This window comes from Scardinius erythrophthalmus (assembly GCF_964197995.2).
Source record: "Scardinius erythrophthalmus genome assembly, chromosome: 25".
Taxonomy (NCBI): Eukaryota; Metazoa; Chordata; class Actinopteri; order Cypriniformes; family Leuciscidae; genus Scardinius; species Scardinius erythrophthalmus.
Window position 1 is genome coordinate 24673485 of NC_138245.1, and position 20089 is coordinate 24693573.

General features: G+C 37.9%; 1 protein-coding gene across 1 annotated transcript in view; it reads left to right on the forward strand.

Moving 5' to 3' along the window:
• diaph3 (diaphanous-related formin 3) overlaps positions 1-20089 on the forward strand; it is a 363248-nt gene that overhangs the window by 40353 nt on the left and 302806 nt on the right. Inside the window, exon 5 of the mRNA XM_081358271.1 lies at positions 11208-11312. Coding sequence (XP_081214397.1) covers positions 11208-11312 — 105 coding nt within the window. The remainder of the gene's footprint in view (positions 1-11207; positions 11313-20089) is intronic.

Sequence of the window (20089 nt, forward strand, 5' to 3'; positions counted from 1 at the left end):
CCTTTCATCTCAGGTTTCTTATATGAAGTAAAAAATCTTCACTTTAAAAACTTTTGTTTAGACTTTTAGATATGTACACAATTATGCAGCTGTCAAACGTTAACTGATTGCACTTTTGTCATACATTTAACTCACATCTATCTATTTCATCCAATTTCTCTCAAGTATCATTTTAAAACATTGCACAGTCCCCCATTGCCTGAGCGTTATCGTACGGGGGTCCCTGTCTCTGCCCTTTCTAAGAGTGGAGGCAGTGTTAGCGGTTGAGCAGCGTCTCCAAGCGCAGGATTGAGTGACAGGAGCAACCACTGCTGGGTAGAGAAGGAAGAGTGTGGATAACGTGGGCAGAGACGCAGTCATTAGTCATGGCAAGTACGGGTTTGGATACATGAGCATGCCAGCAGAGGTGACAGGGCCAACAGTGGTAATGGATGCTTTTCCGCTCTGTGCCCTATCCGCACCTATCCCAGCATCCTCCTCTCTTTCTCTCGCCCTGACACACGAGGACTGCATCACGCCTGCGAAAACCCATGAGTGAAATCTTAAACGGCTCTGCTGATCTATCCTCTCTGGAAAGGGATGAAAGAGAGAGAAGCTGTGGGGAAAGGGAAATAAGATTGGAGGACACCAGGAACATCGTATGCAGCTGTTATTGTTTTTCTCTCTCATCTACCTCTTCATCTCTTTCTTTCCTTCTCTCCCTTATCGATTTTATTGTTCCGTCTTTTACCTTGAGATTTCCGCGCCCTTTATATCTTTTGATGGTAGTTGTAAACTGTCCACGGATACACACTAGTTCTTTTCTCTTTCTCCTTCTCTGTCAGAGATGGTGAGTTTGAGAAGTGCAGTACACTAGTTTTCTTTGGCACAGGACGTGTTGCTTCAGTAATCTTGGAAGTGAAATTGCCAAGTATATCTGCCAATGTCTGTCTTAGCAGTACAACAGGTTCAGATTTATAAACATGCTCATTTCTGTTTCACTGTTAATTTCTAATCTTTTCAGAAATTGGCCCATTACATTTTTCTAATACATAATTCATGACTTCATCAATCAGGCTTGTGCTAGGTACTAATCTTTAAAAGATCTCACAAAGTTGCACACAGAAATGTGTCCACATAGACAACAGATGTTTATAATACCAGTTTAGCAAAAATTGGCTTTTATTAATCATTTATTTAAATTTCAAAGTATTTAATCAAAAACACTTGATGACTTCCTTTAAAAACCAGGGCAGATTTTTATATCTATATGTTTTCAGAGACCCAGCATGGCAAAATTGCTTGTTCGTTTAAACCAATTAAATTATACAGAACTTTCACTAAATGTAAAAACTGCACATACCTATCTGATGCTCTGAAATTATCACAACTGTTTTGGTGGGGAAAGAAATGCAGCCACACAAAATAGCGATAGCCAGCTGACATAGTTCTTAACACTTCTGGAACAAATTAACCTATTTACAAGTAGTATGTATTTTACATCTACATATTGTCAGTACATGTATATTATTTACACATTTTTTAAATTTTATTTCTATGCGTCTAGTGATGGGAAAAGGCTTATGTGCCCTGAAAATTTGAACGGACATAAATTTGAGACTGAGAGTAGTGAAAATCCAACTCTGTCCATTAGGGCTGGAAAGTTGCGTTGACGTAATTGATTACATCGATTACCTAAATTAGTCTATTGCATGGAATGCAAGCGCTTTTTATAAAATGGTGCTCTGCACACTCTGTAAAACTGGAATATGGTTGTCAGTCTCATATTTTGTGCTTAATATGGCTGCATTCATACAGCATTCTGCCGTGGCTGAAACGTACTCTCTGCAACTGGTTACAAAGCTTTTAACGCTGTTGTTGGTTATTTAAAATATCTAATGGATGAACTTGCGCCTCGATTGGACACGACACGTCAAGTCAAGTCAACTTTATTTATATAGCGCTTTTCACAATACAGATTGTATCAAAGCAGCTTCACAGTATTAAATAAAATAGTACATCAGTGTTTGTTTCTGGTGTAAAACATCCACGTTTGGTAATGCAGATCAATAGCACTGGTGAATCGATTAATCAATTTAACCCTCTGGGGTCTGAGCTGTTTTCTGGGCCCTGGAGGTGTTCTGACATGCTCTGACATTTCTGGTTATTTCTGTTACTTGTGACATTTTCATGGCTAAAGTCTAATTACACTGTATTCAGCACAAACTCTGCTACAATAATATATCAACAGCATGTATGTAAAAGTTTGTAGTTTTGAGATAATGACATTTATGCGTGGTTTGTGAAAATACAAAAAAAAATTCTCACTGAAATAAGGCCATGAAACCCCTACTGATTATTTCTTCACAAGACTTTTGAAAATTGTATGACGTAGCCTAGAATATTTGCTGCAAAACTATGTGAGAATCACCCTGACGGCTCATTCAGAGAAGACAATATATTGATTTAAAATTTTTACGACGTGTTTTGTGTTAGAAAGCCTTATGCGGAAGGTGTGATCACCTCATTAATATGTAAGTTTTTCTCACCTGAGAAAGACAAAGAACCTCCCCAACGGCCCTATTAGGAGCTATCCTAATATAGCTCCTAATAGCCCTGTCATTCTGAGCAACCTTGCACAAAACTGTAAATGAGGAGATTTAAAAAAGAATGGCTTTTAAATTGTTTGGATTTATTTACAACACAACATAACCCAAAGATACACAACAAATGCCAAAAAAAAAACACTTCAAAGACAGACCTTTGTGCCATTCCTAAAAACATTGTACATACTACATACCTTTAATTTCCAAGGTGTTTGATTTTCACTTTACCATGTTCATGTTCCAGAGACTCATGTAAATGTTGAAGTCCTCAGTGGCATCTGGGCCCTGAAAAAAAAATGAACATACTAATATCAAGAGAAAGGCCTGCACGATTTTGGAAATAAATATTAGATTTTTCTGGTTAAAATTGCTTTTTAAAGTTCACAAAACACACACACACACACACACACACACACACACACAAATGTTTCCAACAATATATAATATAATGAACACAAGGTTTGTTGTGCCTTGTAGGCATAAGCTATGCGCAGTGCTGGGTAAAATAATAATACCAATAGATAGCAGTATAAATCTTCCAAAATATTTCAGTAACAACCAAGCTAGAGAAAAATATATTGATTATCATGTTACTTCAAATGTTTCCATTCGTTATGATGATATGAAATGAGATACTGTAATAGTAAAAACATGAAGCCATTTGGTGCGTTTTGCTTTTCAAATTTTCAAATGATTCATTCAAACGCGATCGCGCTGAAAAATCTGATACATTCAAACGCGATCGCGCTGCAAAATCTGATACATTCAAACGCGATCGCGCTCAAATATAAAACATTATGGTTACCATACATATCTACGTTTGACCAGATATCCACAAACACAGTAGGCCTAACAGTAAACACGGGTCTAAATATTATAATATTCCCCATATATCTAGCAACAGTTCAACTGCAATGTGACATTTATGCAACAATAACAAACTAATATGTAAAAATTTCTTACCTTAAATCTTTCTTGTCTTTAAATCGCGTTCTTCTTCTTCTGAGGTAGCCTAAATCCAATGTAAGCTCAGGCGCGTCTTTAAAACACAGTAAGGAGTAAGTTACGAAGTCTCTGCTTCTTTGTTTTGAGGTGATGAGGGCGTTCACAGGTCTGCGTTTCTCCGCATGGATCATTTGCATGTCAATCGCTCGTGCGCTCGTAGGCGTGTTCAAATTAAATTTAATGAGGACGCGTTTGAGAAACTGTACATGCCGCTGCTTTCGTATGGATTACTTAAAAATAGAATATTTGTTTTTTATATTATTTACATACTTTAAAAATAGAGATTCCAAGCGTTGTATAGACATGCGTTTCAAGTCTGTGTGACAAACATTCGCTGAGTTACAGGTCATTTTCTGTCGCGTTTCAGAATGAGTTTCACATTGAGAGAGACGGCAGAACGCGCATCATGTTTATTTTCTTTGTTTTGCGAAAAACACAACATTTTATTTTTATTATGAGTGTACACAAATAAAAGAAGACATTTAACAGTTTTGAATGTTGTACAATACAAGTATGTAAAATCAAAATCAACAGAGTATTTTACACTGATATAAAAAAAAAACGAGCAGATCACGCCGGCGTGATTGTCGACCTCAGGGGGTTAAGCATCCCCAACTGAGCAAGCCAAAGGCAACAGTGGCAAGGAACCGAAAAACTCCATTAGGTGACCTAATGGAGAAAAAAAAACCTTGGGAGAACCCAGGCTCAGTCGGGGGCCAGTTCTCCTCTGGCGTTTATGAAGTAGAGACCGGATTTAACTGTAAGATTAAAATATTATATGAATGCCTGGCTGAAGAGATGCGTCTTTAATCTAGTTTTAAACTGGGAGAGCGAATCTGAGCAACGAACAGTATCAGGAAGGCTATTCCAGAGTTTTGGTGCTAAATGTGAAAATGCTCTCCCTCCTTTGGTGGATCTGGATATCCTAGGTATGACCAGAAGCCTCGAATTTAGTGATTTTAAAGAGCGCGATGGATTATAGGGCGATAGAAGATCCGTTAAATAAACTGGAGCTAAGCCGTTTAGGGCTTTATAAGTCAGTAGCAATACCTTGTAATTAATACGGAACTTTATAGGTAACCAATGCAGTGATGATAAAATTGGTGTTATATGGTCAAACTTTCTTGATCTAGTAAGAACTCTAGCGGCGGCATTTTGGACTAACTGTAGCTTGTTTATTGAGGATGCAGGACAACCAGCTAATAAAGCATTACAGTAATCTAGTCTCGAGGTCATGAATGCATGAACTAGCTTTTCTGCATCAGAAACAGATAGCATGTTACGTAATTTAGCAATATTTCTAAGGTGGAAAAATGCTGTTTTTGTAACATATGAAATATGATTTTCAAAAGACAAGTTACAATCTAATATAACACCCAGGTCTTTTACTGTAGAGGATAAAGTAACAGGACACCCTACTATGTTAAAGTTGTATTGTAAGAGGTTTTGTGGGCGGTTTTTTGAACCGATAAGTATTACCTCTGTCTTATCTGGATTTAATAAAAGAAAATTGTGCGTCATCCAATCTTTTATATCTTTAACACACTCTGTCAATTTGGATAATTTAGCGTTTTCATCCGGCCGTGATGAAATATATAGTTGAGTGTCATCAGCATAACAATGGAAACTAATTCCATGTTTCCTTATAATATTTCCAAGTGGCAGCATATATATTGAGAATAATAGAGGGCCTAACACAGATCCTTGCGGCACTCCATAGTTTACTGGAGTTATGATCGATTTTTCTCCGTTTAAATAGACAAAATGGTAGCGGTCAGATAGGTATGATCTGAACCAGCTTAATGCTTGTCCTTGAACACCGGTATAGTTTTGTAGCCGATCTAAGAGTATTGTGTGATCTATAGTATCGAACGCAGCACTAAGATCAAGTAAAACTAGTATTGAGATACAGCCTTGGTCAGAAGCTAAGAGTAAATCATTTGTGATTTTAACGAGCGCAGTTTCAGTGCTATGATGCGGCCTGAACCCAGACTGAAACTTTTCATAGGTGTCATTTTCTTGCAAGAAAGAGCCCAGTTGGGCAGACACAACTTTTTCTAATATTTTGGACATAAAAGGAAGATTTGAAATGGGTCTATAATTTGCTAGGTTATTTGGGTCTAATTGTGGTTTCTTAATGAGAGGTTTTATGACTGCCAATTTAAATGTTCTTGGAACATGACCTAAAGATAAAGACGAGTTAATAATATTGAGGAGAGGCTCTTCCACTATAGGTAACACTTCTTTCAATAGTTTAGTTGGTATGGGATCTAATAAACATGTTGTTGTTTTAGAGGAAATGATAAATTTATTTAACTCTTTTTGTTCTATAGTTGTAAAGCACTGTAATTGTTCTTGCGGGGTGATAATCGAGGCTGAATTATAAGGCGCGATTGAAGATTGAACGTTTACAATTGTGGATCTGATGTTTTCTATTTTCTCAGTGAAAAAATTCATGAAATCATTACTACTAAACTGTAACGGAATATTTTGTCCAGGTGACGCTTGTTTATTTGTTAGTCTAGCCACGGTGTTCAATAAGAACCTAGGATTGTTTTGGTTATTTTCTATTAGTTTGCGGAGATGCTCAGCCCTGGCCGCTTTTAGGGCCTTTTTATAGCGTGACGTACTGTCTTTCCAAGCGATTCTAAAAACCTCTAAATTAGTTTGTTTCCATTTACGCTCTAAATTACGTGTTTCTCTCTTTAGAACACGCGTAGTATTGTTGTACCATGGTGCTTTAATTTTCTCTCTGACCTTTTTTAGTCTCATAGGTGCAACAATATCCCATTTTCCAGAGAGAACGGTGCTTATAGTGCTGGTTAGTTCGTCTAGTTCATCTGTTTGTTTAGGTTCAGGCAGCAGCTGAGACAGATCCGATAAGCAATTTGAAAAATTATCTATGGTGGATGGAAGGATTGTTCTGCCTAATCGATAACGCGGCGCAGCATGATATATTACCGGGGTACGTAATATGCAAGTTACCATGTAATGGTCAGTTACATCATCACTTTGCGGAATGATATCTATATCGGTTGGATCGGTTCCATGTGATATAATTAAATCGAGTGTATGATTAAAACGATGAGTTGGTCCGGTAACGTTTTGCTTAACCCCAAAGGAGTTTAATAAGTCTATAAACGCAGCCCCTAACGTATCATTTTGATTATCTACGTGTATGTTAAAATCTAGTGCTGGGCGGTTTGACCAAAAATCAACATCACGGTTTTTTTCTAAATTATACCGGTTTCACGGTTTTTACCGTTTTTTTTTTTGTTTTTTTGTTTTTTTCAAGCATGATGGGTGTTAACCACATTTTCTACTGAGTGAGAGAGGAAATGCTGCAGTAGATTTACTTATAATGCCCTATTTTATTGTCATGAGTGAATATTATAGAAAAAATCCACACTAATATTAATAATACAGGTTTGCAAGGCTGTTTACAAAGAGGTGCCAGCAGGACGCGCTTTAGGAGCGGCAGAAACAGTGGTTTCCCCGGTAACGGCTGTACACAAAGCAGCAACGCTCATAAACACTGCTTTATCAGGAAAGATAAAGAAAGATTCAATCGTAATAACAAATAAACTTTTCTAAAGACCGTCAGTTCACTTCAGATACGTTAATACAGTATAAAAACACGCGCGCCGCGAGAAAAAAGACACTCTCACCCCCACACGTCTCGTGCCCATTCTAGTCAATGCTTGTGTTTCAGATCGAAGCTTCCGGCTCTCCGCGCCGCTTCGCTAAATATAGGCGCCTAGTCTATTTTGACGCACCGCGTGGAGGACGGAATAAAACCTTGTCGCAGCTGTAATGCGCCGCAGACGTGTGTTGTAAATGAGGGGTGAGACTGTGTCGCGCAGCGCTGCGTTCCGATTAAAGCGACATACACCGGTATTGCGGTATATTAAAAATTCATATCGTAACAAAAATAAACACCGGTATTCGGTATGAACCGGTAAACCGCCCAGCACTATTAAAATCTCCAACAATTAATATTTTATCGACATTGACCAATAGATCTGAGAGAAAATTTGCAAATTCTTTTAGGAAATCAGCGTAAGGCCCAGGCGGTCTATATACGGTAGCCAAGGCTAAAGATAATAGGGATGTTTTTCTATCATCTAAGAGCGTAACATTTAGTACAAGTACTTCAAATGAAATAAACTTATAACCCGTTTTCTGAGTAACATTGAGAATATCTCTATAGATAGTTGCAATACCGCCGCCACGACCAATCAGACGGGGCTCGTGCTTATAGGAGTATCCTGATGGAGTAGACTCATTTAGACCGAAATAATCATTTGGTTTAAGCCAGGTTTCAGTAAGGCAAAGTACATCTATGCTATTATCTGTGACTATTTCATTTACAATAACTGCCTTAGGTGTGAGTGATCTAATGTTTAAAAGACCTAGCTTTAGAAATTGTTTTTGTTTACTAATAGCAACATTTTCTGTTTTAATAACAATTAGATTTTTCCTAGATCCTGCAGTAGATTTATTATTTGATCGCACTAAACGAGGAATAGACACAGTTTCTATGCAATGTTCTACACTAGTATTTATATCAGTTAATTTGGTGCAGCAGAGACTATGATTTGGACTTTTGGTTACTAGTCAAAAGGTATTTAACATTTTGGAGATGTTATCTGACAGAAGATCTGATCCGAATCTGTTTGGGTGTAAGCCATCAGCACGGTATAGCCTAGGACGCTCCCAAAACAGATTCCAATTATTTACAAAGAGCAGTTTCTGCTCATTGCACCATGACGTTAACCATTCATTTAGCGCGAATAATCTACTAAACTTGTCATGTCCTAGACGGTACGTGGGAAGCGGTCCTGACACAATGATCGTTATATCAGGCGATGTGCTGCGTACCGTATCGATCAGATTCCTGAAGTCTTTCTTCAGAACTTCCGTCTGGCGCAGCCTGATGTCGTTCACTCCCGCGTGCAATACCAAAGTTCCGACGCGCTCGTTATCGTTCAGAATCTCGGGAACGCGAGCAGCGATTTCAGAAACACGAGCACCAGGAAAGCAGTGACTGTGCACCTTATTTTTACCTGATGTAGCATGGACGTGCCGAACAATGGAATCACCGATGATCACAGCATCGCGTTCTGTTTCGCGAAGAGGGGAGAAGCGGTTTTGTGTGGATAACTCGAAAACCGGGAGGGTCGGAGAGGGTCTTGGTCTAGACCTGACTCGCGTCTTCCGCTGCGGAAATATCCAGGCTTCGTGGTGGCGTGTTGGAGCCGGAGTGAACGAGACCATGGCTGATCGCGACCTTGGCGCTCGGGACCGATGCCGAGTAACGCACGGAGTAGACGAGGTCGGAGTCAGCGGGTTAGTAACATTAATCTCTGATTTGTGAGCATCAGCGCGTGATGTTTCAAGAGCCAAACGCCGGTCTCTCAGCTCGGCCTGTCTCACTAAAAGGTCGTGGATCTGTTTCTCAACAGCTTCCAGCTCAGACTGTACCGCGTGCAGCTCAAATGTGTCCTCACCTGCACCAAAAGGTAGACTACATACATCTGATATATTCGCCATTTTAACAGATGGACAGTAAGTTAGCAACGACACTACCAGTGATGCTATCAATTAATACTAATTTCTGACAAGCGTCTTAGATATAATCCGTCTTTTAAGTGGTACGGGTGTAGAGTAGACGCACGATAGGTGAAAAATGTTTGTAAGTGAGTGTTGAGAAGACGCGTTCAGCCGTGATCCCCGGGAGTAACCTATAAGAGTATCCAGCGTAGAATCACTAACAGGCTTGAGACACGTCTGCTCAACAGTCCGCGTTGTAACTATGAGGTTTGAGCAGTAGTGCTTCTCAGTGAGGAAAAGTAGAAAATGTTTGTTGTAAGTAAGTTTAAAGAGTAAAATCAAGAATTATAAATCAAATCGATAGAGCTCCAAAGACAACAACGCGTTCAGACGCGACGCATGCGCATTCGACAACAGGAAGTCGTGTGCCAAGTTCATGGATTGACCAGTGAGAAGGGTGGAAGGGTGGAATATCACAGAGAAGTGATCGACACGTGCTGTCGATCATGGTAAAACTTCACGGTTTTATGGACACTGCCGTGTTTGACACTGTCGCTATGGTTACCTCTATGGTTAGTTAGAATGCGGTTTCATCATACAACTGAATGAACATATTCAAGCAGCTACTTTAATCTCCTGACTGAACAAAACGTTTCAGGATTCACACTTGTAAGCAATTGCTGCTGTAAATCCCCAAAATGTACTGTGAACACAGCCATAGTAAACAGACGGTTCAAATTAATCAGGGTTTGGTTTGCATTGCGGTTTTAGGGTCACGGTTTCAGTACGATTCAGTATGTGCTATGTTCAGGGAGAAAAGGACTACTTTCAAATAAAAATAAAGAAAATGAGAACAAATAATCTAACTACTGAGCACAAATTAATAGCAAAGATTACAAATTAATAGCAAAGATACAAATAAAATAAACAGTGCTTTTCAAGTTTTTCAGGTAGGTCTAACACTAGTTTTCAGGTGCAGAAATTGAATAAAGTAATTAAATGTAAAATAACATTGCATATTTGACTGTATGAATTAAAGACGAATCCTTATTAAAGTTACAAAAGCTATTCAATCAAGAGCAGAGAATGATTTCCTTGTCTATTATTGTTTTATTAACATTAAAAACACATAGGCTACAGCAATATTAGGCTGCTGTCACTTTATGATATAATGCACTGATCCAATTCACTGATACACATGCTTCGACTGTTGACGTCACTCACTTAAGACATAACTGACTATGTCTGCTAGGATACTCCCCAAGACAGCCATGTTGACATCATTTTTGTGTGAATTTGTCCAAACAGCGCAAGACTTGAAAGAGAACTCAATATTTGTGCGCTGTCTGAGACTCGGCTTTCCGTGTGCGTGCTTTGGATGTGTGCGCAAACAAATCTTCCCACAGCGTGCATGAGTTCTCTTTTGCATCTTTTTCTCTTGCATGTTTAAATTGGCAAAGCTTAAAAATTTTGTTTAAATACAACCTGTGCGGTTTCAGTCTCACTAGTGCTCGTGCACTATCAACACCTGCTTTTAACACCCAGCATGGCAATTTTGCAGCATTTATCCAAATTATATGTATCAAATTTTGTCTAAATAAAATGGCTTTAATAATTCTTTTATATTCCTTTTTCCTGTAATACTTCAATGTCTTAAATATATCAGTCTTTCTTTGTTTTTGTCATTTTCATCTCCTTTTTCTTAATGTCGTATCTGCCTGATGGATTCACGAGAAGAGGTTGACATCCTGCGGTTTCATTTATTTGCAGTTCCAAAAAGAACAGGTGTTAGGCATGGTTTGATTCATGTGAGCATTGAAAGATGTGAGAGCTCTTTGCTCTTCTCTGCTAAGTTAACAACCGGCATCTCCAGTACTATTTTTCTTTTGAGCAGAAATATGTAGATATCAGTATATGATTCATTAGTCTCTTTTGTTTGGATCAAATGTTTTGTCGCTTGTAATGATGGAGATTCTCATAAAGCAGGTCACAATACTGAAGGACTTGAAGTTTTTTCTTGTAAAATGATATTTTCCTTCTCTTGTATGTGGTTTGTATTTTCAGGAGGATATGAATCTTAATGAAGAGAAGAAAGCACCACTCAGAGAGAAGGACTTGGGCACTAAAAGGGAGATGGTCCTTCAGTACATAATCACAGCTGCAAAAACCGTAAGTCAAAGAATAATTGCAGCCACACAGACTAACATATAAACCTGAAAGCATGAGCTTTCATTTGCTTCATAATGGATTTCCATAATTAACCCTGATACTAAATACAGGCATGAAAACTCCTCACCTTTCGGCGAAATTCACAGTTTTAAAACCAAAATGGGTCACCTACGTGATTTGTGCAGATCCGATGAGAAAATATTTGGGAGTGGGGGTAGTGAGAAAATCTTTTCAATGAAAATCTCAAATGAAGATCGTGGAACTCCAGCTTACTTGTCTGTGTTTTCAGATCATCTACGCTTATTCAGAAGTGTAGAAAGCGCGCGCGCGTATGGTTGCCAGATACTATTGAAAAGACCGGGTAGAAAACGTGCTCTTTTAACAGAAAAGCTCTGACTGGGGTTTAAATTATTGAAATCTTGCAACCGTAAGCATGAACGCTCGTAAAAACAGTCTGTAATATGTTGCCTTCTCCTTTATTCGATGAAAATAAGTTTATTTTTTTTAAACACATTTCAGTCTCGTCTTTTTTTATCAACGATATTGCATGTGTTGATATAGTCACAGTTATTGTTTAATGACGTGGGTGTCGTCTCTCATCGCCTTGTCTTGGTCAGGGAAAAAAGGTCATCAACGTAAATTTTTTCGTTAACGAAATTAACACTGGTGACAAAATATTTTTTTTTTTTTTTTGGACAAAATTTGAGACCCCCTTCAAATTTTGCTTTTGAGGCTTTCAGGGGGTCTCATGGGTTAATCCCGTACCCCCCCCGTATTTCGCACGGAGAGATAGGAGAGAGTGATACACTGCAAAGGATCCAGTAGTGCTCAGGATCTAAAAAAAACAGGCGGCTGAAGAGGAGAAGAGGGCAAGGCTGAGACATGCTGCTAAACAGAGAAAACAGGCCCTTGAGATTCTGGTTCAGGCAAAAAAAAAAAAAAAAATTCTCATGCTGTGTGTTGTATAAATACTTGCCTCCACACATTAAAATGGCCCCCATATTTTATATGTTTTATGTGTTATTATATTTCCTATTTATTCTTTGTGCAGCACTTTGGTAACCTTGTTTTTAAAAATGTGATATATATATATAAAGTTGATTAGGTTGGATTTTTTGCTGCCGTATCCTTCTCACCTTTTTTACCCCTGACCAGTTTTCATGCCTGGAATAAGACCGTTTGACCTAAAGACCATAGGAGGTCACGTCACAGACTGCTCCAATCAGTTACTTGATCCCATGTCAGATGGGTCAGTGTCTTTGTAAAACAACAAAATAATAAGCTATGGTGCAGGACCACCACAGAGACACCATGTGCATGTATGTCTTTGTTAATTTGTTGTTGTGTGCCTGTGCTGACTGTGTGTGAGTTTATTGTACTGGTGGGTTTGCCCTGATGAAAATATCTGTAACTGCAGGCCTCTTATGATGACATCGACAGGCTAAAGACTGTATTTATCGGAGATGATTGCCCTCATTTTAGTTTGTCTCTTTTGTTCTCTTGTCCTGAGGTGAGAGGGAGGTGTTGAGTCTCCTCATGTATACTTATGAACTCATTTTTCTGTGGGAAAGGATGGCAAGATGTGATTTTACATAATCTCCCAATGTGTAATTCACCATTTCACTTTTCTACAAACAGTCGAGTTTTTGTGCTAGAATACTGGAGGAAGAAGAAATGCTGTTGAGAAATAAAAACAGACATTAATATAAATCCTCCTCCTTTGTTTTTAATATGAATGTTTGGCTTCTCAGTGATGCCAAAACAATTAATCTGTAATGGCTTTAAAAGGAGTGAGAGGGTTTTTTTTAATAGTCCTTCTTTAAAGGTGACATTATACCTTTTCACAAGATGTAATATAAATCTATGGTGTCCCCAGAATGTGTCTGTGAAATTTCAGCTCAAAATACACTCCAGATCATTTATTATAGCTTGATAAATTGCCCCCTTTTTGGATGTGAGCAAAAATGCACCGTTTTTGTGTGTGTGCCTTTAAATGAGCTGCTGCTCCCCGCCCCCGTTCAGAAGAGGGTCGATCCTTTACATAAGCTTTGGATACAATTACAAAACACGCAAATGTCACTCATCCAAAATCTCAGAAATAACCAGTAGTGAAGTGCAGCTTTATGGAGAGACTCCAGGAAGAGGTTGCAACTTTTAGACGCACATGAATGGTTAGTGAATACATTCATGTAGTTGTTGTGGAGTTGCATTGATTCATCTAATCGACTTGCTTGTACCATCATGTTTAACTTTTACACAAGTTGACACAGTTCCCTGAGGTCTTTATAAGACAGCTGTGACTTTTTTTTTGTGGTCAAATAGTGTTCTGTGCTCGTCTGTGAAGCCAACCAACGACAATTTTCATGCTTTGCTTGAACTTTTGCCATTGCGTTAGAACTGGTTGTCGCTTGCAAAACCAAATGGCGGCGCCGTGGGTGGAAACGTGCAGATTAAGGGGCGGAAATATTATAATAAGGTCCCCTTCCCACGTCAGAAGTGGAGTGAAATCTGATCGGCTTATTTTTTTACATTCTTTCAGAGAGGGGCTTACTAAAACAGTTACTGGGTTGTCACTTTTTCTGTGTTGGTAGATGCACCAAGGACCCGATTATAGCACTTAAACACGGAAAAAGTCTGATTTTCATGATATGTCCCCTTTTACATTTATTAACATTGTATACCTAATTCAGCTTGTATGTCAATCAACTTGCTGATTGATTAATTAGAGTTTGCTAGATTAGCTTTAGAAACAAAAAAGCATCAGGTGCTCATCAAAAACTATAGGTGGGAGTTATTTGCCCCAAGCATTCTTCCTTATACATGCTGATTAGAGCTCTCTGCATTAGATTAATTCTGAGTTTTAAGCCATGCTGCTTAGAGGATTGTTTGTCTGTTTTTAAGTCCCGATGTGTTGGTGAGACAGACTGACAAGTGCACACGTCTTAGAATTGAGCGTGTTCAACAAATCCTCCAGTTCTTCCACTGCACGATATAGCTACACACAAGTGGAAACACTATATGCAAGATTCAGGCAAGATGGATAAAAACTGCATGTATTTCTGCCGAAATTAATTCCCCAATCTAATCCTCCTGTCGGTTAGCTTTGTGTTCATTTACTGGGTCTATGAACGGTGGAAGAGAAACAAGAACAAGGGAGTTTAATTATAATGCTGCTCCCCTTTCCACTGAGAATTTAATTATTTTGGAGTGCTTGGAGATTTCAGGATGATTCAATTTGAATTGTATTTGTTATCTGGAGTGGCTGGTCAGGACTTGTGTTTTTTTTCCAATCAGCTTTCTTGTTCTACATTTAGAGTGCTGAAACTCATTGACCTTGGACAATCATGATAAAACTCCCAATGTATTGGAATCTTTTGATTTTTCTCAGATAAAATGACCTAAATAAATGACCCAACATTTTAATTCTATTAAATAAATAACATGACGCTCATCCAAGTTGATTTACTACACTCGTAAAAATAAAGGTTCTTTATTGGCATTGATGGTTCCATGAAGAACCTTTAACATCTATGGAACCTTTCAATCGCACAAGTTTCTCTATCACAGTTATTGCTGTGAAAAACCCATTTGGAACCTTTATCTTTATTTTTTTACCTTTATCTTTAATTTTAGTGTACGCTGGTGGACAAACCTTTTGAAGGCAATAAAGGTGTTTGACAGAAATCAAGGCTTTGTAAAAGGAACACTATTAAACATTCATAGGAATGCTTCTTACCCTGCTTTCCCAGTCTTAAAAAATAGTAGACTTAAAGATCTACAGCCTTATCTACAAGGTTAAAAATGAAGGTAGAAAAACCACTTGCAAATTTAAACCATTTAATCAAGTAATTGTTTTTAGAAACACCTTGGGGTCAGGTGAAAACCTTCCTTATTATCCTAGGCTTCAGTTTAGACTGCCTGTTTGTTCAAGGAACCCACCAACTACTTGATTTTGAAAATGTATAGGGTTTTGCACATCCTTTCTTCTTAGGTTATACATAAAATGTATTGCAAATCCTTTATAAAAATTGAATCTGTTGGACAGAACAGACAGTGATGTATTGGTGTTTTCGGAATTTCCCTTTTCATACTCAAATAAGCTTCTCCTCACACTACCTTGACTAGTTTGATGGATGGACATTACTTTAAATGTGGAAAACGTCCTGTAGTTTCTTTCTCTCTCTATCATGCACCCGCATGCTTCTGCCCTCCTTCATCTCTCACTCTCTCAATCTCTTGTCTTTTGACATTCAGGCCCGGTTGTTTACCCCCTGTCCGTGTTCTTGACGAATAATTGCCTTTCAGTGAAGCCTTTCCTGTTGGCTCTGCTCCTTCGTCTCGCTTGGTAATTGAAACTATAGATTCTGGCATAGGCTCCTCTCCCTCTCTGTTAACAACATTCACCTTTTAAAACATTCACCTTGCCATTGCCAGCATAGAGTGAGGGTATAATTACCATTCGCTGTACCTTGAATGAATGTTCATACTCAAAGCTTTTGCTCTTTTGGAAATTGATGCATTGTCATTAGGTCTTGATTAGTGCTCATTAAGTAATATTAAAAGAGCTGGAAACAACAAATCCCTAATGTTCAAATGCAAGTAGCATATCGGTGTGATGGACAGTGTGAGATTCAAGAACTCAGATTCAAACAGCTACGTACAGTAGCTTGTTTGTGGTAATGAAAAAAAAATATTTTTAGAACAGCTGTGAAAATGTAAAAGTAGGCTATATAAAAAAAGTGATTACCATTTTATTGAATCTGGTGCTTTGCTGTGCCAAGAGATGCATCAAAACATTTCACCGTGTTCTTTTGCTTTTGCTACAGAGACCTACTGGGTCACAAATGGTCTTCGGTGGTGGCCGACAGACACTCATTCTTTCCTGCCCTTTGAAAAAGCTTTGATTTTACCACTGGATTTCATAGCTTTGTAAGATAAAATCCTTCTTTGCTAGACCTAATAATTATTTTGGTATATAATCATATCAATATTAAAAAGTAGCATTCAAAAGTTTATTTTAATTAAGTCTAATTTTCTACCATATACAATTAAATAAAATTATAAGCTAGCTAACAACTGCTTGATTTGCACTTTTTTTTCTGGTTTCACCTCACTCCAGTCTAAACTAAATTAATTTTTAGGGAATTTTTCTACACATTGTCATATAAATAACCTGAAAATACTGCAGTTTATTAAGGCTAAATCTTGCTAACCACTCTTACTTAAAAAAAAAAAAAAAAGAGGCTATTAGTAAATGTTGAAATTAACAAAGAATAATAAATGCTGTAGAATTGCAGTTTATTAATAGTACATTTTAACTAATGTAGTTAACTAGAGTTTAATAAAAGGAACCTTATTGTAAAGTGTTACCGAGTTGTTATACATCGATTCAGAAGTCTCTTGAGTTCAGTGTTGGACAGATCAGTTGTTTTAACCATTCATTAAAGTGAATCGGTTCAAATGAGTCATTAGTTGGCGAATCAGATGTGTCATTAGCGGACGTGTACGCAACGCGTTGTGTGATTATTCCGGCTGTTAGGACAAGATTTGTGAACACAGAAAACATTTCATCACTGAATAGGTTTTGTTTGTTGAAAGTGTGGTTTATGTCAGCTGAATGTGCGGACTGCTTTTCAGAGAAGATTTTTTTAGCATAATTCACACTAGGGGTGGGCGATATCTCGATATTTACGATATATCGAGATATTTTTTAAACTCGATATGGATTTTGACATATCGTATATATCGATATATTGTTTATATTTAATTCTGATTTCGCCAATTTGCTTGTTTGCCTTCTCTGTGCTGTGCTCGCCCCCGCCCTCGCGTGTTGTCTCATTCAAGTCCCCCGAGTCCGGTCAGGCACATCAATCTTTCCCCGCCCAGCGAGTGCTTGAAGTGCGTCAGAAACCGTGCGCGCGCGATCAGTTGTTGTTGGTGTTTTTTTGTGTAGCGTCGCCTCTCGCCGCATTGCTTTTGTTTGAGGGCGCTTAACACTCACACTTAACATGCTCCCCTAGAAACGGGCCTGGCAGCTCGCGCCAGCTCTAGACACGTTGAAAGTTTCCTGATTGTGACGGATGGCCGAATTTACATGACACATTATAAATTAGCATTAGCCTAAGTTACCTATTCTGCTATATACAGTGCCGAAAAGAAGAGAAGAAGATAAAGGTGGATAAAGACAGAGGTAAAGTGATGTAATGAATGAACAGTTTATCTAATTGCATAGTAGTCAGATACTATAATTTAATGGCAGTTATTTTTACCTTAAACTTTATGCTAGCAGTTGTTCTGAGTTCCCCAGAGGCCCCAGACAGTGTTATTTTGTAACAATCATGTCAATTTTTAGATGCATTTTTATCACTTTTTTTTTTAATTAATGTTTTACTCTACAGTTGTGCAGTTTTTGGGGGATATATGGCATTTTTTTTTATTTATTTGCCAAAATTAGTAATGATATTTCTATACAGGTTTATTAAAAATAGTACAATATGTATTATTTCTTCCTTTATTTTACAGTTAAATTATTATTTTTGTATACAGGGATTTTTTTTTTTTTTTATGCTGCAGAAGCACTTTGTTCCTACATGAACAGCCTACCTATTTGCACTTCAATAAAAAAAGACTGTGGTATTTGGCATATTTGTTTTTGCAGTAGTTTTTGGGGGGTTATTTTTCCTGTAAAGATATCGAGATATATATCGTATATCGAGATATAGCAAAATATATCGAGATATATTTTTTGCTCCATATCGCCCAGCCCTAGTCAACCCTGTAACAAAGACTGCATGATTTAGTTGTTCACAGTTCCTTTTTGTATTTTTTGTCAAAGAGCCCCGTTTTGAGCCCCACTATCGAGGTGTCGTGCCTAGAAATGAACAAAGCTTTTGATTGACTGTTTGCCTTACTCTCCTCACAGTATACAGAAAGCAATATTGTACAACTGCTACAAAAGCAACAGGGTGAAAAACTGCATTATTTTTGGGAATATTCAACTAACAACCTGTGTTTGACAAAACATAGCTGTATTTTTTTGCAAAGGTCTCTGTAAAAGGCTGCCCACAGTTATGCACTGGATGGTGTGATAAGGTCAAAGCACAATGGTCTTTTTCAATAGCCACAATCTTTTTAGAAGCACATTTTTTTCCAAATCGAATTATGACCAATGTCACACGTTCACCTTCAGATCTTCAAATAGATGGAAAATAAACATTGAAAATCTGACCTTCAGCCAAGGATGTCACAGCTACACTGTGTAGGATTTTCTCCCATCTAGCGGTGAAATTGTTTATGACTGCCAACTGCGTTTTAACTCCTACGGTGGCCGTATTAATTCAAATCTGCCGGCAGTCGTGAGTAATCTCCCCCTCACATTCGTCACGGTGCCACTGAGTGTAAAAACGCGAAAGGCGAAGCTTGAATTTCCAGGTATGTCCCTCTTTGGCTAATGTATTTTCAAGATGGAGACGCAACATGGCTGCCGCCATTCGAGCGACTCGCTCGTATGTATTGTAAATGGCAGATTCTACGCTTACGAGAATACTTGATTAGTTGGTAGAAGTAATTACACATTAATGAGCACATATCATTTTGAAAGAGCAAAGTGTTTTTTGCTAAGAATCAACTTTACAAAATTACACAGTGTAGCTTTAAAATACTCTTTCCAAATCTTCCTGGAACAACCATACAAAGTCTTTCAGTAGTACTGCAACAACATCCCCAACAATGTTAACTCTAAGGTCTGTTTTAAACCTCTAATTCTTGATATCTTTAGCTGAAAGAAAATAACGTACTTTAAGAACACTTATTTAACTCAACAGCACATGGTTTTGATACATGGTTTGTATGCAGCCACCACTGACAGCTTGGCAGGAGCTCATTCTGAGAGTTTATTTGCTGTGCAGCGGGTCACAGTGGTAGAGTGCAGGTAAGGATACGTAGCTTGATGCAACAGTATTAGGCAAGCTAACAAGGACAGAAAAACTACACAAGACACTAGATGCTGATGACCCTTATTATTCAGTAACTATGTCTCCCAATTACTTTGACTTACATCCACAATGGTACAGATACAAACGCTCTGTGTGGTTTATTAGCGTTGTCAATCATTGCAGCCTTATTTGCAAGCACACACATACACAGACAAAAAAGCTTTTTGGAGCCAGGAGACTGTTTACACTGATCTGTGTTTTAATGCCATGCCATTTTCCATGGCTATTTTCATGGCAAAAAAAAAACACGCAAAAATATAATAAAAGATACACAAAATATCTATGTAGGGCTCAACAGTGCGACCAACTGAGATGAAGCGCAATGAACTGAGACGAGTGATAGCTTTTTAATGATTATAGCATGAATAATGTGAACAACATATAACATGAACTTAATATTAAGTGACTTATAATTTAGGAACAGTATGGTCTGTGCTCTATTTTGTCAACGAAAATAGAATAAAAAATAAAAAATAAAAAAAACATCACAGCTGAACATCTGCGCATCTCCTAGCAAACATGGGTGTTTTGTTTATCAATTAGGCCTAATCTGCGTTTTCAAACAAATCTAGTTAGTCAATGATTCAATGACCCATTCATAAAGATAGTCGCTTGCTTTGTTCCTGAATGAATTAGCTGTTTGAGCAAATCGATTGAATGAATGATTCAGTGACAAAGACAGTGACATGCTACCCCCTACTGGTGGTTTTAGTTTAATTCTTAAAAAATCCTTTCAATTATTTAAATCATTTATTATTTCTATATTCAAAACCGATTTAAAAT